Genomic DNA, 13801 nt, shown 5'->3' with positions numbered 1-13801 from the left:
TTTCGGACAACACTGTCAATCTGCTTCATTGCTGTCATTTTCTGAGCAAGTGTGACTTGTGTGGTGGTGCAGTCTCCCCCACCACCACCCTTAGGCCTCTTGGTACTTGGTGTGATGTCCTCCCTACCTGGGCCACATAAGAATACACTGGACGAGGACATAACACAACAGTCTAACAGGAGAGAAAGAAAAGGTGGAGACAAACAGACCAAGAACACAATAGTGTGCCTGGTCCCCATGGCTCCTAACGTTTGAATATAGTAACTATAATCGATCACTCCTGACAGCATATGGATCGTGGCCACAAAGAGGCGGGTACTAGGACCACAAGTTCTATCAAGTCCTGGGCTCGAATAAGGATGGAAAGTACCAAAATACTCCATTGTGCGAGTGGGCTGGAGTGAAAAAGTACCTGATGAAAGTAAATTATGCCGGATCCTATAAGTAGCGATTCTGGTAAAGACCCTTTGAGCTCTTCTGGATCGCAGTGGGCTGTGGCCAGTATCTCCCCTGAGCTGGGATGCTGCTCAGGCTGACACCTAGAGGACTAGAAGGCCAGGGAGAGAGAATCCTTCTCGAGCCTCAATTATAGGCGTTCTCTAACTAGAGAAAAGGGAAATTTTGACTATAGGCTAGCCTCTCTTCCATCCACCTCTCCACTTATATGTTTATGATAAATATACATTAGCTTCATGGATGTGGATGTTCTTACATTTGTCCGTGCACATGTAGGAGTTAAAATGGGTACCCGTGGCTCATTAGAGTCGTGCAGTATTAGATCTTTGATCTCTGCAGTTATAGACGGGGGAGAGTGTGTGTGTATGCGCACGTCTATATGCATATGCATTGATTTGAGGTCTGTGCTTTTGTTTATAAGCATATGTTCTGATTCAGGATACTTTATAGTAAGTTAGTGTGAATCTTGCCATCTTTGAATCTGTAATTAAGTCACTGTTTAGGTATTTTGTTAAGTTACTCTGTAAACCTTTAAACCAGTTATTGATTAAGTGCTGCTAAGATTCAACCTCTTGACTTATATCAAATTATTAATAACTTTTGAATCGCTGCTTAATCATAACTGTGTCAGATACTTCCTTCCAGGACAACTTGGTATGTCCCATCTTATTCCCAAGCCAGACTAAAGCTTCAAGTGAGCACCACAGATTAGCAGTAAGGATGAAGATATTTGGTGGAGCTACTGCAGGGTCATTGGAATTCTTTTAGTTGGGGCTTGTTGTGAGCCCTGCACCTTCACCTGCCCACAAGCAGCAAAAGGGAGTAGATGGTCCAGTACAATTTGCAGAGAACATCTGATTTCAAAATGTAGTTACTCATTGTAAAGGGTTGCAAAGGGAGACAATGGCAGAAAGCATGCTGCTGCTGTTGTAGTGTTGCCCAGGAGCTGTGCTGTTTTAAAGCAGAAGCATAACAGGAACATGCCTTTTCTGTGGGAGGTTATCAATAATCTTTATTATTGGATGCTGCTGCTATGTTATCTGTTCTGTCTATGCCAAGAGCTGGGCAGGGGAAGGGGAATTTCTACCCCATGATGCAACTACCTACATACTTCCACCTGTCTGGGTCCCCTGTATACAGTGCCCGAAACTTCCTAAACTTCAGTGTATGCTCTACTCCTATACAGGGTGCTGCTGCTGCACCTTATTGTGGTGCCCTGTTGTCTTCTGGTCTGTGTCTGGTGTGGTGTCCTAGTATTTTTTCACCAGCTCCTGACAGAAACCAACTCTTCTTCCTTAAGCTAAGTCTCAATGCCGTCTCCTGATAACGGGCATGAGGAGTGGGACAACATCAGGCCCAGCAGTCCTTTAGTGCAGGTTCAACTGGGTTGAGCTGATCACAGGGTGATTGCAGGCTGGTTCTTGCTGTTTGGAAGCTGTATCTGTCCAAAGGGAAAGACAGTTCAGAGTGTTCTGTTCTCAGGCAGGTTTACTTCTCTGTATTTCTTTGACTCAGCTAACTCCTGCAGAACAGAGGCTGACAGCGATATCAGCGCTCAGCTCTGAGCGCTGAATATATGCTTTTGCATAATGGAGAGAATGATGGGCTTGTGCTCAAGGAGTTCTCTACTACACATCCAACCTGAGTGCAGAAGAATTTCTGTCCTGATCAATCAACTCCCTGCTCTGTCCATGTACCTCATGTTCAATAATTGGCTCCCCATGATGCAATACTTTCGGTTTTGTTTCTTGCACAATGTTTTACTTCTAGCTTTTGGTTCACAACAAACATTTTTGAAATATAATATTCCTACTCCGCAGCCCTGCTTCCACTGTTCCAACTATGACCTCACTGCCTATACCTCTAGCACTTGCCCAAAAGTACAAAGTGCTTGAGTTCCATCTGTCTTACTTGTCTGTCACTTCACTCCTGAGCAATGGCACCCTTGAACAGTCCAGTTGCTCAAATATAGGATATCTAAGCAAAGACCTCCAGCAACAAACTGCCAATTTAATCTGACATCCTCCAAACAGCTGGTTTGCTGAGCGATTAGAAGCGCAGCTCCCCGCTTCTCTGCCCCATGCCATGCTTATCTGCCTTCCAACACCTGATCACGTTTAATCTTGCAGATCTTCTGTGCGCTAGGCCTGGGATATTAAGAGCAATCATCCTTCTCCCTTTGTAACAACAGAGATGTGAAACTTCCTACTGCTGAAGATGCAAATATCTGTGACTTCCACATTCAAACAACTTCTTTTCACAGTAGTCTACATGCTGCAACAGCTCATTCCCATAAATAGCGACATGTAGATACCAGCAGGGAAAGGACAGAAGGAGAAGCCAAGACTTACAATTTTCAGCGTTGGCTGCAGTCATTCAGACACTGGTGTGATGGCTTTATAGTTTATTGGAGAACTTTACAGTGGTGAATGTAACAGGATGAAATTAAGGAAAGGATCCAGGCAGAATATCAGGCAAACACAGATGGAGACAAAGTAGTCTTCCTAAGGGTTGTGATGGTGAAAGCCTCACCAAGTTGGGCTTTAAATTAGGTTGGGCAACACACTAGGAAATCTGCTGTGGGAGCAGTGTGTAGGACTGCTTAACAGCATTTTTTGATCTAACTGCCATCTAGCAGGGCTACCACTGGAATACTCAGCAGGAGGGGAAACTAGTCTTTGGCACTATGTTCAAAATATAATGATGTGAGGTGGCCATCAAAGCACCTCAGCTGACAGGAACAGCAGGGGATCACCCACCTGGAATTGACAGCATTCCATCATCCCAAGGACAAGAGCATTTCATAATTTGCTGGAGACATGATCCTTAGTTACCTGGCTCTTGGATGTCAGTTGTGTACATGCAGCCTCTCCGGAACAAGAAGTGATGTGAAAGGGAGATAGGATGTCTTGAGAAACCCAGGTAGAATGTTGACAGCTGTGTAACACGTACTAGCAGAAAGTGTGCCACAAACCACAAAGTAGGCCTCTTCTGCAGCCTCATGATTTCCTGATCAGAGAATGACGATTTCAATCCAGGCTGGAGAACATGAACCCCTTACTAAAAGGCATTTGCAGAGAAGAAGGAATCAAGACATCCTGCCCTCACGGGCAGTATTGGCAAATCAATCCTAGACAAAGTGCACTGAAGAGGCTACTGGTACACAACAGTCCTTGTCCTGGTTTGAGTGACACAGGACTAATTTCTCTTCTAATACTTGGGAAAACCGCACTTTTAGAAGACTCTAATGTCTGAATCTGCGAAAATATTTACTTTGTAGCCAGCTATGGTGTGTGGGTTTCAAGATCTCAGTGTTTTCAAGCTTGCCAGGTGCAGGGATAAGGAGGAGCGAGACCCGGGCACTTGACCCAGGCTGTCCAACAGGGTTATTTCATACCATCAGCATCACATTCCATATAAACTAGAAAGTTTGCTGTGAAGATTGCTCTCTCCCTTGATGGCTGCCATCCTGAGAACTTCTTGCCTCAGTGCTGGACCCCTGAGGCCTTCCCTTCCTCCTGAAGCCATAGTGCTCGCAGTGTCCCACATTTACTGTCCACTGCTGAGAGAGCACAACTTCCTACTGATATAATTGGCTGAGTATAATCTTTGCATATTCTGTATTGCTATCGGGATCGATATTGGTTCATTAGTGCTATTAACGTTAATTATGTAATCTTATTCTGTTAAATCTGTTCATATTTCAACTCCTGAGTTTCCTTGGTTTTTTCCCCCCAACTGGGGAGAGGTCAAGCAAAAATTAGTTGTTCATGCTATGACCCAGCCTGAGCATGCTGCTAAGAGCAAAAGCAGTAAAAAGAATACTTGGCTGTGTTCCCACAGAAGCTTTACTGAGTAGGTAGATATATGAGCCATCGTTCGTCTGTAAGCAGAAGGATCAGGTCTTTTTCATGGCAATCTCCTCTTTTGACATGGATTCTAGAGAAATGGGATGAGTTGTCCTATTGCACCCAGAGAAGCATACTTTGTGTTTCCAGACATCACTTTTCAGTGGAAATACCAGCATTCACTTTATAGGTTCTTTTTAACGTTTTCAACTGATGATTGTTATGAGGGCAGTTTTAACCATTCAATAGAAGCCCATCTTACTGCAACAGTGATTCTACCTAGTCCTCTAAGTATGTAATAATAGGACTCTGGAAACAGAAGAACTATACAGCTTAATCCAAGCTTGTCATTCCAGCCTGGGAAAAAGAAGCCAAACCAAGATTTTATGCTGCAATCCAGATAACAACCTGTTTCACTTTGACTTGAGTCACATATGGGTGATTTTTCAGATCTTTGCCCCAGCAACCTTCAGAACAGCTTAGACCAATGTGTTTCTGAAGTCAAAGAAGGAGAGAGAAAAAAAAAAAAAAAAGTATTTTGGGCTCTCATCTAGGACAGAAAAATACAGATGTGAAATATATGGACAACACTCTAAGTCAAACCCTTTACCAGCCCAAATATTCCCATAACCCTACAAGAATAAAATTATTATTATAATTAAGGGCTAATTTAAGGAATGTACAGTATTTACAGCCGTTACAACTACAGAGAGGATACTAAGTAATAGGAGAACAAAGTAAAAGGAAGTAAGGGCAAAGCTAGGAGGAGGTTCTCAGGCTCTTTCCTATTGTACATAACTGAGGGGTCCATTCATTTCCTCTGATAGCTTAAGTAGCAAATAGCATTCAGGGACTACCTAGATGTTCTCTTGATAACCTCTCTACAGGGACTCTCATCTCTAGCACGAGGTTAGAGAAGTTCTATCTTGTTCCACATAAAGTCTATTGCAGCTTATAAAGGGAGCTTATAGCAGCCAATGGGCCTGTCTCCCAGCTTAGCTGGAGTCAATAATGCCCTCTGTTCCCATGGATGTGGGAATTAGTTAAAAGCAGACAGTCTTCCTAGACTACATGAACAAATTTTATAGAGTAGAGTGCTTTCTGTAATATCAGAACAAGTCAAATTCAGTCCTCAGGCCAGTTTACTTCAGTTCAGGTATGAGCTGAGACCAACTAATGTCTGTTCCCAAGTTTTCATCCTCAAGACCAGGAAAGCTGATATCTAGAAGGATTTTGCTCAGACTGTCATTCATGGTGTCCAGGATCAGGCCCTCCATGAGTGACCGGTTTTCAGTAAAGCCAGAGGTTGGCAATTCAACAGATGATTGCTTAGTAGATTCATGAATAAAAGCTGGAGAGCTCGTGAGGGGGACATGCACCATGTCACTGGATTCTGTATTGAGCAGTTCCCGAGGGGACTCAAAGAGGGGATTTTTAAGGGGTGTGCTGTTAAAACCCAACAAGTCCTGGTTCTCCTGGATGGGTGTGAATGGCAACTGAAGGGTTCTCACTGGACTGAAGTCCAGCTCCTGACTGTCCTTGGCTAAAGATGCAGACTTCCAGGAGTCAAGGCCCCCTAGTGGGGGGGTAGTAGTTGCCGAGACTTTACTGGGAGTGGAAGAAACTGGTAATTTGCTGAACATGTCCTTGACTGGAGTTTTAAAGGGCCCCTCTTCCCCCTGCGAGCAGCTGAGCTGTGATACATTCTCAAGAGGTTGGTTTTCCTGCAGGAAGGGGCGGTCTGCCCCTAATCGGAAAGGGTCAAAGCTGTTGCTTTCTGGCAAAACAAGGACAGGCTCTTCTGAACAAGGCAGTGCTAGGCGTTGTTTCCTTCTGGATCTGCCCATTTCCCGCCTTTCCCGCCTCTTTATAACTAATGTGTCAGAAGCACTCTTGGGTGGCGACTTCAGTATGGTGAATTGTTTCTTCTCCTTTGTGGATGAGACTGAGAGGAACAAGCCTGGCTCTTCCTTTACCGTTAGGGTTGAAGCAAATGGGGACAGCCAGTCATCCAGTTGGGAGCCTTCTTCCTCCTTTATACAGACGTCCTCAGGGAAAGAAACAGATTCTTCACCAGGCTGGGAGCTGCTCTCTTTTAGGGAATGGGTTGGCGAAAATAAACCTTCATCACATTGACTCTCCTCCTTGACAGCAGCCATGGGTAAAGAGGATGACTCTTCTGTAGAGAGTGACATCTACAAAGAAACACAGGTGATATGCAGTCAGTAAGCAAGGATCTAACCCACCCAAAATAGAAATGATAGTGCAAGGAAGAAAAGAAAGACTGGCACTTAAGGACAGCAGAATGGCTAAGAGGAGAATCTTCAGAAAGCAGTAACTATAACAACAGATAAGAGTTTGATCTCTGTGTGAAGTAGATACAAAGAAGCCTACAGATCACATGGGAAAGATTTTAGCAAAGTGACTGGAAGTCATGCCCTTCAGAACACTTCTGCTGTGAGGAACTTCTAGGAGTACAGGCAGAAGGACAACTGAATATTTCTGGAAAAGCGGAACCCCCTTGATTCATCCTTAAGTTACCTACATGTGAAATAACAAAATTAACGAGGACAGCTTTCTCAGAAACCAAGGAAAATGAAAAGATAAAAAAAATGAGGTTATCAAAAGAAAAAGAGCACGGGGGACAGATAAATCATAGCAGGAGAGAACATAAAGTAGCAGACACACAAAGGAAAATAGGATTATAGTAATACAGGATGGAAGAAGTTAAAGTTTTACAGTGTCTAAGCGTTCAAGAGCAGTCAGTGAGATGCCAAGAGAAAGACCAGTTTTAATAGCAGTTTTCCTTGAGCCCAGAATAACTGAGAACTCCACAGAATTAGCAAGCAGCAGGTACTGAAAACCTCCGGGAAGAGACTACATACAAATAAATGCTCTTTCAGAAGTTCCCTATGTTACGTGCCTCTTCAGAGTTATCAAAAATCTAAATGTTTTAAGGGCAGAAAAAACTTGTTTCTCCCATTCTTATTTCTTCACATCCAAGCAGTAGAGAAAAATTGTCTTAATCAATGCATAGAGCCCCCCCAGTGAATTACAGTAACATCCTTATAGCAAATCAACTAGCAGATAACAGTCACCATAAAGACAGAAAAGGACAGCAAGGATTGTCACTGCACAAAGATGCACAAAGGGACCATATGAAAAACAGGGTCCATAGAAGGCAAGAACTATAGAAAAGAAAACGACACCCAAATAAACAAAAACAAACAAACAACTTCCACCCAACTCCCTCCCAACCCGCAGCCCCCCACCCCCCGAAAAAAAAGAACCAAACAAAAAAAACCTTCAAAAAACAAGAAACCAACCTTTGGAGCAATGCGCACACGCTTATTGCTCCGGAAGGTCTCTGAGCTATTGAGGGATGCTCCCTGTGCCATGGATAGAGGAACCTTCATAGGAGGCTGCAAGACAAGAGGCTGACTCAAAGGAAACTGGATCGGAACCAGGTAGGAGTTGATGCGAGGAAGCAAAGGTTTCATCTTTCGGCCTGGAAGGGAAAACAATGGACTTGCTAGTCTCTTGCCTTCTTCTACTACCTCTTGAAAACCCAGCATCTAACAAGAAGTCCTTCTAAATGCCCCAAAATGAACATCCAGTCAGAGATAGGCTCTCTGCTAATTTTAAGGACACAAATCCCAAGCCAGAAGGCCTGATGAACAAGAAAAGAGTCCTTCATACAGATCCTAGCCCGTAAGTTGGGGCAAGCTCTCCTCTCACTCCAGTTGAGTACCCAATCCCCTCCACCTCCCCTTCACATCCTTTCTCAGACACAGCAATACTGCCTTCAGCTCCAAATGTGACAATAGGAAGCCTAAAAGCTGGCCACTTTTATTCCTAAGGGAATCTGGGAGAGTACTCCAGATTCATGGGACTGATTCTCTTTGGCCTAGGCTGATGTAGAGACTCACGTGCATTCTGGGGTTCAGTTTTGCAGCTGTTGCTTCCCGTGTTCTTCTGGGGATCTGGAAGATGTCGCTTTTGCTGCTGCAGTCATTGTGAAATAAGAAAGAGAAGGAGAAAAGAAAGAGATTTAAAGAGAAGAATCCATCTTTATTCTGCTGTCTCATTCAGAACTGCAAATCCAGAAGTCTGTGCTGCACAAATACAAAGAGAGCAGCTGTTAGCACCCAGCATTCACGCTGCCTGTGTCTCTGTGCCACTTGCTGTTTTGCAGCCATGCCATCTCAAAGCTGTGTAGAAAAAGAGATGGCATGACAGATCTGCTCTGGCTGCAGACTCTACTGCAAAAGTGACTTGAGTTTGGTGTCCTCAGTGTTTGAGGGAAGGTGAATGTGATAGCTTTATTGTATATTGGATCTCTATACAAACTATAGACCAGATCGACGTTCAAGTGGAATAGCAGAGGTAATAGAAGAATAAGAAGTCCAAGCAGTGGAAAGAAGGCCAGGGGTGTAGCCATGACAGAAAAGTCTTTGACTGGGCACTTTCAGATCTGTCATTGTTAAAACTGCTGAATGCAAGACAGACAACAAACAGGTTTATCCTTCTGAGAGTCACAATGCAGCTGGGTTCCAAAATGAAAAAGAAGCACAGAGAGATCCTATTCTGTCTGGATCTGAGCCCCAGGACAGATTGGGACTGCTGCCAGGGAGATGAGGATTTTGCCAGAAATCTCCCTCTGGCTTGTTCTCTGAAGGCAGTGCCCATTGCAGCAATAGACTTCTAGTCACTCAAAGCTGTACAGCTCTACCAGCTGCAGAGAGAGCACATCATCTGAGGGCAATTAACCTTTGGTTCAACTTCTTCCCCCAAAAAAGGGTGTACATGGAGCTGTATGACTAGGTGCAGCAGTGACCCAGTCCCCCTCCCCGAGCCTCTTGTCCTTTCCTTCCAGTGACTGGCAAGAGAATGGAAGCCCAAGCCCCGAGCTAGAGGGCAAGTCTTACTGATTCAGAGTGCTCAGGCGATGTTGGTGACCCCAAGTCCAGCGGCTGGTGGCAGCAAGGCATAGGGAGGGAGAAAAATAAGATGAAGTTAACAACCAAAGGGGGAACAAATGGGACATTTTAACCTTGTACAATCTGAGCAAACAAGAGCAAATCTGTGCACCCACTGCAGCAAACACAGAAGAGCCTAAACTTGCCTATACCAGGCTCGCAAGCTTTGTTTCTCCCACAGAATGGTACTTCCTGGAATATGTAGCTGGGATACAGCAATTTCATCCTGTCTAATCAAACAGCGTAGGAACTCCTGGTCGACTTCAGTGGAATGGTTCTCACTAGGAACTTGAATCAGTCCCAAGGAAAGAGGTTGAACAAGCTCACTATTACATTTGGCACACCACCTGAAGAATAAACACACCCCACAGAAGCTCCAGTTCATATGCACAGCCACAGCACCTTTTCTTTCAAATACAGAGCTTGTCTATTTGTCAAGAGAAGTGACTGAATCCAACTTCCACAAAAATGCTGATATCAAAGCAGCTTAACTTTTCTGTTAAAATAAGGTGCATCTGGCTAGTGTGGCATTTAGGAACTGGATAGCCTGTCCCGTTTTCTTTGCATTAGCACCTACCTTAAATACCTGGTCCAATGTTAGGCAACGATTTGCGTCAGGGTGAATAGTCCAGAATGAGATTTTACCATTAGCAGATGTCTCACGGACAAACATATCATGAAGTGACAAGTTGTGCCGAATGGAGTTCTGGGGAGAAAGGAGTGAGGAGGAGGTTGAGAAGCAGTAGTTTTGTTATCAGCATGGCAAGGCCTACCTCAGACATGACTGCCCTGGCAGATGAATTACATTCCAAAGCATAGACAACATGGATCTTCATATTCACTGCATACCCAGCCAACCCTGTCATCAGTCTTCTGTTCTATTTACTCTTGACATCCCTATTCTTACTTCAGTGACCAAACAACCCATCATCTTGCCTGAGCGGAATGAGAAAAGGGGTAGAAGAAGCAGAACAGGGAACTTGCAGAATGAGAGAGTATTTGGGGTGGGGTGCTTAAATTAATTTCCATCTTGCTCTGCAGGCTAGGGAATAACTTTTCATTTTTATCCAGAAGGCTTACAGGAATATCACCCTGTGGCCCACAGCAACTTGAGGGCCTGCTTGTTACCTTCCAACCTGGCTTAGCCACATGTTTAAAATACGGGAAGTGATCCTCAATCCAGGTATAGATGTCCTTCAGAGTCATACGCTTCTTCTCAGTGCTGTTGATAGCAAACTGGATCATGGCCATGTAAGAGTAAGGAGGTCGTTCTGATACTGAATCCTGCCATGAGGAGGGTGCGGCCGCAGTGGTAGCAATAGCAGGAGCAGCAGAATCTTCTTCGGTCTGAGAGGCAGAAGGAATGACACATGAGCACTCAAAAAGTTGACAAGAAGGGCCATGGAACACCCCTGGATCCTCCAGGTTCTGCTATTCAAATCAGTAAAGGCAACACTCAGGTTACTTAGAGATGGTAATGCTTTATTCTTGCAAGTCTTCTGATCCACATGGATTACTTCCCTATCAAAAGTTCTAGCATACACTTTGTTGCCTTCTACTTACCTTGATTCTTTCCCGCAGAGGCATCTGGTTCTCTTTCTCTGTGTCTTGCTTCACAGAACAGGGACTTAACCCATCAGATCTCATCTTCCCCAGCCATTGGATGTTAGTGAGACTATTGTCCAACACAGAGCTCACTGTCTCGCCGCTGCCTGTTGGAATAACAAGCCCATAGCTCTGCTTACTCACAAGTAACCCTCTTCCCCCTTCATCTCAAGTGCCAAATAGAAGGCACACTTCCAAAAGAGGTATCCCTGTCTCAAGGTACAGACAAGATGATATTACAATACTAACGTTTCTTGTGGAATTAATTCAGCCTTCAATTCCTGATTTCACATGAATCTGCTCAATTTCTGAAAAAAGCTTCAGCCTTAAAAAAATTCAAACCAGACTACTTCTCTCAACCAAAATAGGACAATGTTGATACAGTACTTCAAGAATTCAAGTATTTTTAGCTAAAGGATGAATCTAGTAAGCAGAGGCCATAGAAGGCGGTGAAAAACCCCAACTGAAAGACCCAAGTCAGAAGCTCAGATGTTTCCAGGTTTTTGAACTGCAGCTATGAAAACCAGCACAGTTTTGTTATCTCTGGTGAGGTTGGTTGTAGCAATGCAGCTATTGCAGCTGTTTATGGGTTCCTGTCAGACAGTACTATACTGTGAGATATGATTTACTACAGCCCAAAAGCTACATAGGTATTTTTAGTTGCAAATACAAATTCGATGTGAACAATGCTTCAAAGTAAAATTCATCCCACTTGTAACATTTATTCAGCAGCATCATGAGACAGCCAAGGAGGAAACAGACTTGCCACTTAGTTATTAAAGGATGGGAATCATCTCATTTTCAAAGCTATTGACCCATGTTTTGTCCCTGACTAGGGTACTTTACGTTAGTCTCGAATTCAGCCGTAATGCTTTTGCTAAAAGAAACTAAGTCTTTTGTTCTTCTAGACTTGATTTCCTCAAGGCAGACCTTTTTTCCCAGCACTAAAATTTTGCTTTGCTATACACCGTTACATGCTGTCTCTTCCACCAAAAATATATCCATTAAGATCCTTCAGATTTCACCACATAAGCATAGCTGTGTAGATTCTTAGAATGAAACCAATAGCTATTTTGTAATTAACAAAAAAGTTTGCATTACTGCATACTGATACCCAAGCACTACACTCATTGGCCCACTTCACATCTCTTTGTCTATCTGTCAGCACAAAAAAAAAGGGTAAAGATTACATACTGTTGCTCTCCTGTTCCTGTCCAACCACAGAATCAATTCCTGAATGCCAGAGCGCTGTTCCTCCTGCAAGACCAGGTGTCTGCGTAACATTCTTCTCTCTTTCTTGACCATCTGCAGCCTTGGTTGCTGCACTGGGTTTCTTCTGTGATGGGAGACGCTGCGATGGTGTTTGACCTGCTGAAAAGGGCGCGCCCCCACTGCTAATGAGAATGAACTTGTTGGGTCCATTGCTGCCACATTCTTTTCCTTTTACTGTCAGTGCCTCTATGATGCTCTGGATATCAGCATTTGTAGGGATGGCCACCACTTGTGTGTTGGGCATCGTAGGATGGTCAATTATCTTTTTTTTTTGGAAATTTCTGCATGCCACGGTCCATTTTGTCTCTGTGTTGGCTGTTGTGTTGGTCCTGTTGGCTGTGCTCCTGCTTAGGAGTCTTTTCATTCTGACCACTGTTCTCATCTCTTGTTGAAGTACTAGATGTATCCTTCTGTGGAAGGGACAGTTTTCGTCTTTTGAGAATTAAGGGCCTGCGAGGGCTGGTCCTCATTATTGATCTACACAGTCACTCTCCATTGAAAGGGACAAGAACAAATCCTGCAAAACAAAAGATACAACTTAAGAGTGCAGAGGGTAAGAACAGCTAGGAAAGGTGCCACAAATTACCACGTACCCCCCACAGAGCACACATTCTCAGCAACTGCTACAAAGCCAGAAACAAGGAAGGTAAATTAAAAAAAATGAAAGCATTTAATAAGGTTAATGAGGCTATTAGCAAATAGTACTGTACCTCCTTTATCCACACCTTGTATAAGCAGGACAAAAGGGATATTTGCAGAGCAGACAACTTGCATCACAAGTTGGGAGCCATAGTGTACGTAATAATGAAGAAAGTAGATATATGTGCTTTACAGAAAGGGAGACTTAGTTGTAAAGCAACTTAACCAGCATCAGTCAGCAAGCTGGAGGGGAGAGAAGCTAGAACATAGAAAGAGCATTCCTGATTCTTATATCTAACTGCTGTAACCAGCAGATCATGCGACCTCAGAGAAAAAGGAATTTAACAGATGGTTTAAGATCTGGGAAGCAGAGATTGTCCTGAACCCTGCAAAGGCACACAATAAATGCAGCAGAAGTTAGACGCTTTAAAATAAATGTAAAGTAAATGCTTTAGTTATTCCTTCTGTAGATTTGTCAAGAACCAGATAAATTCATCATTGGGCAGCATACAACTTAAATGTCAAACTTTTGGACAACAGTCTAGATTACAGAGCAGAGCAGATAAAATTCAGTGGTACTGCTTTCAGGGCAAGAAGCAGATGTCCCTTTTGAGAACACCACTTATAACTATTGTGCCATTCAAGAACTAGGTGGAGGCTGTCTCTTGCAGAAAACTGTACCAGAACAAGAATACACAAGTTGTACTTATTGTTTATCATTAGGGATGGCAGGCAGAATAGAAGCAAGCAGCAAAAAAAAAGAGGCCTTTTGCATTGGTAGATTGGACTGGGCTAGCTAGTAAACAAGAAAATTCTTAGTAGGAATCACCTGCAGAGATACAAACCAGAAAGGGTCCAGCAGATAAAAAAAAACTAAGTTGAAGCCCTACATGCAGGGAGCAGAGAGCCCTGTGACCAGGGGATTCCCAGCAGCTGGAGGCCACCAATAGAAACGTTCAGCACTACACAGGGGTTGTAGCACCCGGGCACACACATGGCCCT

General features: G+C 43.7%; 1 protein-coding gene across 1 annotated transcript; it reads right to left on the bottom strand.

Moving 5' to 3' along the window:
- Positions 1-5376: 5376 nt before the first annotated feature.
- Positions 5377-12630, bottom strand: FOXM1 (forkhead box M1). Its single transcript, XM_009894106.1, is given in 9 exon segments — positions 5377-6499; positions 7631-7812; positions 8234-8309; positions 9233-9277; positions 9861-9989; positions 10412-10630; positions 10847-10995; positions 12083-12426; positions 12428-12630. Coding segments are annotated over 9 exon segments (2400 nt in total). The 3' UTR covers positions 5377-5446.
- Between the last annotated feature and the right edge of the window lie 1171 nt (positions 12631-13801).

This window comes from Charadrius vociferus, unplaced genomic scaffold, assembly GCF_000708025.1.
Source record: "Charadrius vociferus isolate BGI_N301 unplaced genomic scaffold, ASM70802v2 scaffold561, whole genome shotgun sequence".
Lineage (NCBI taxonomy): Eukaryota > Metazoa > Chordata > Aves > Charadriiformes > Charadriidae > Charadrius > Charadrius vociferus.
Note: the sequence above shows the minus strand (reverse complement) of the source record. Positions and strands in the feature narration are given on the sequence as shown.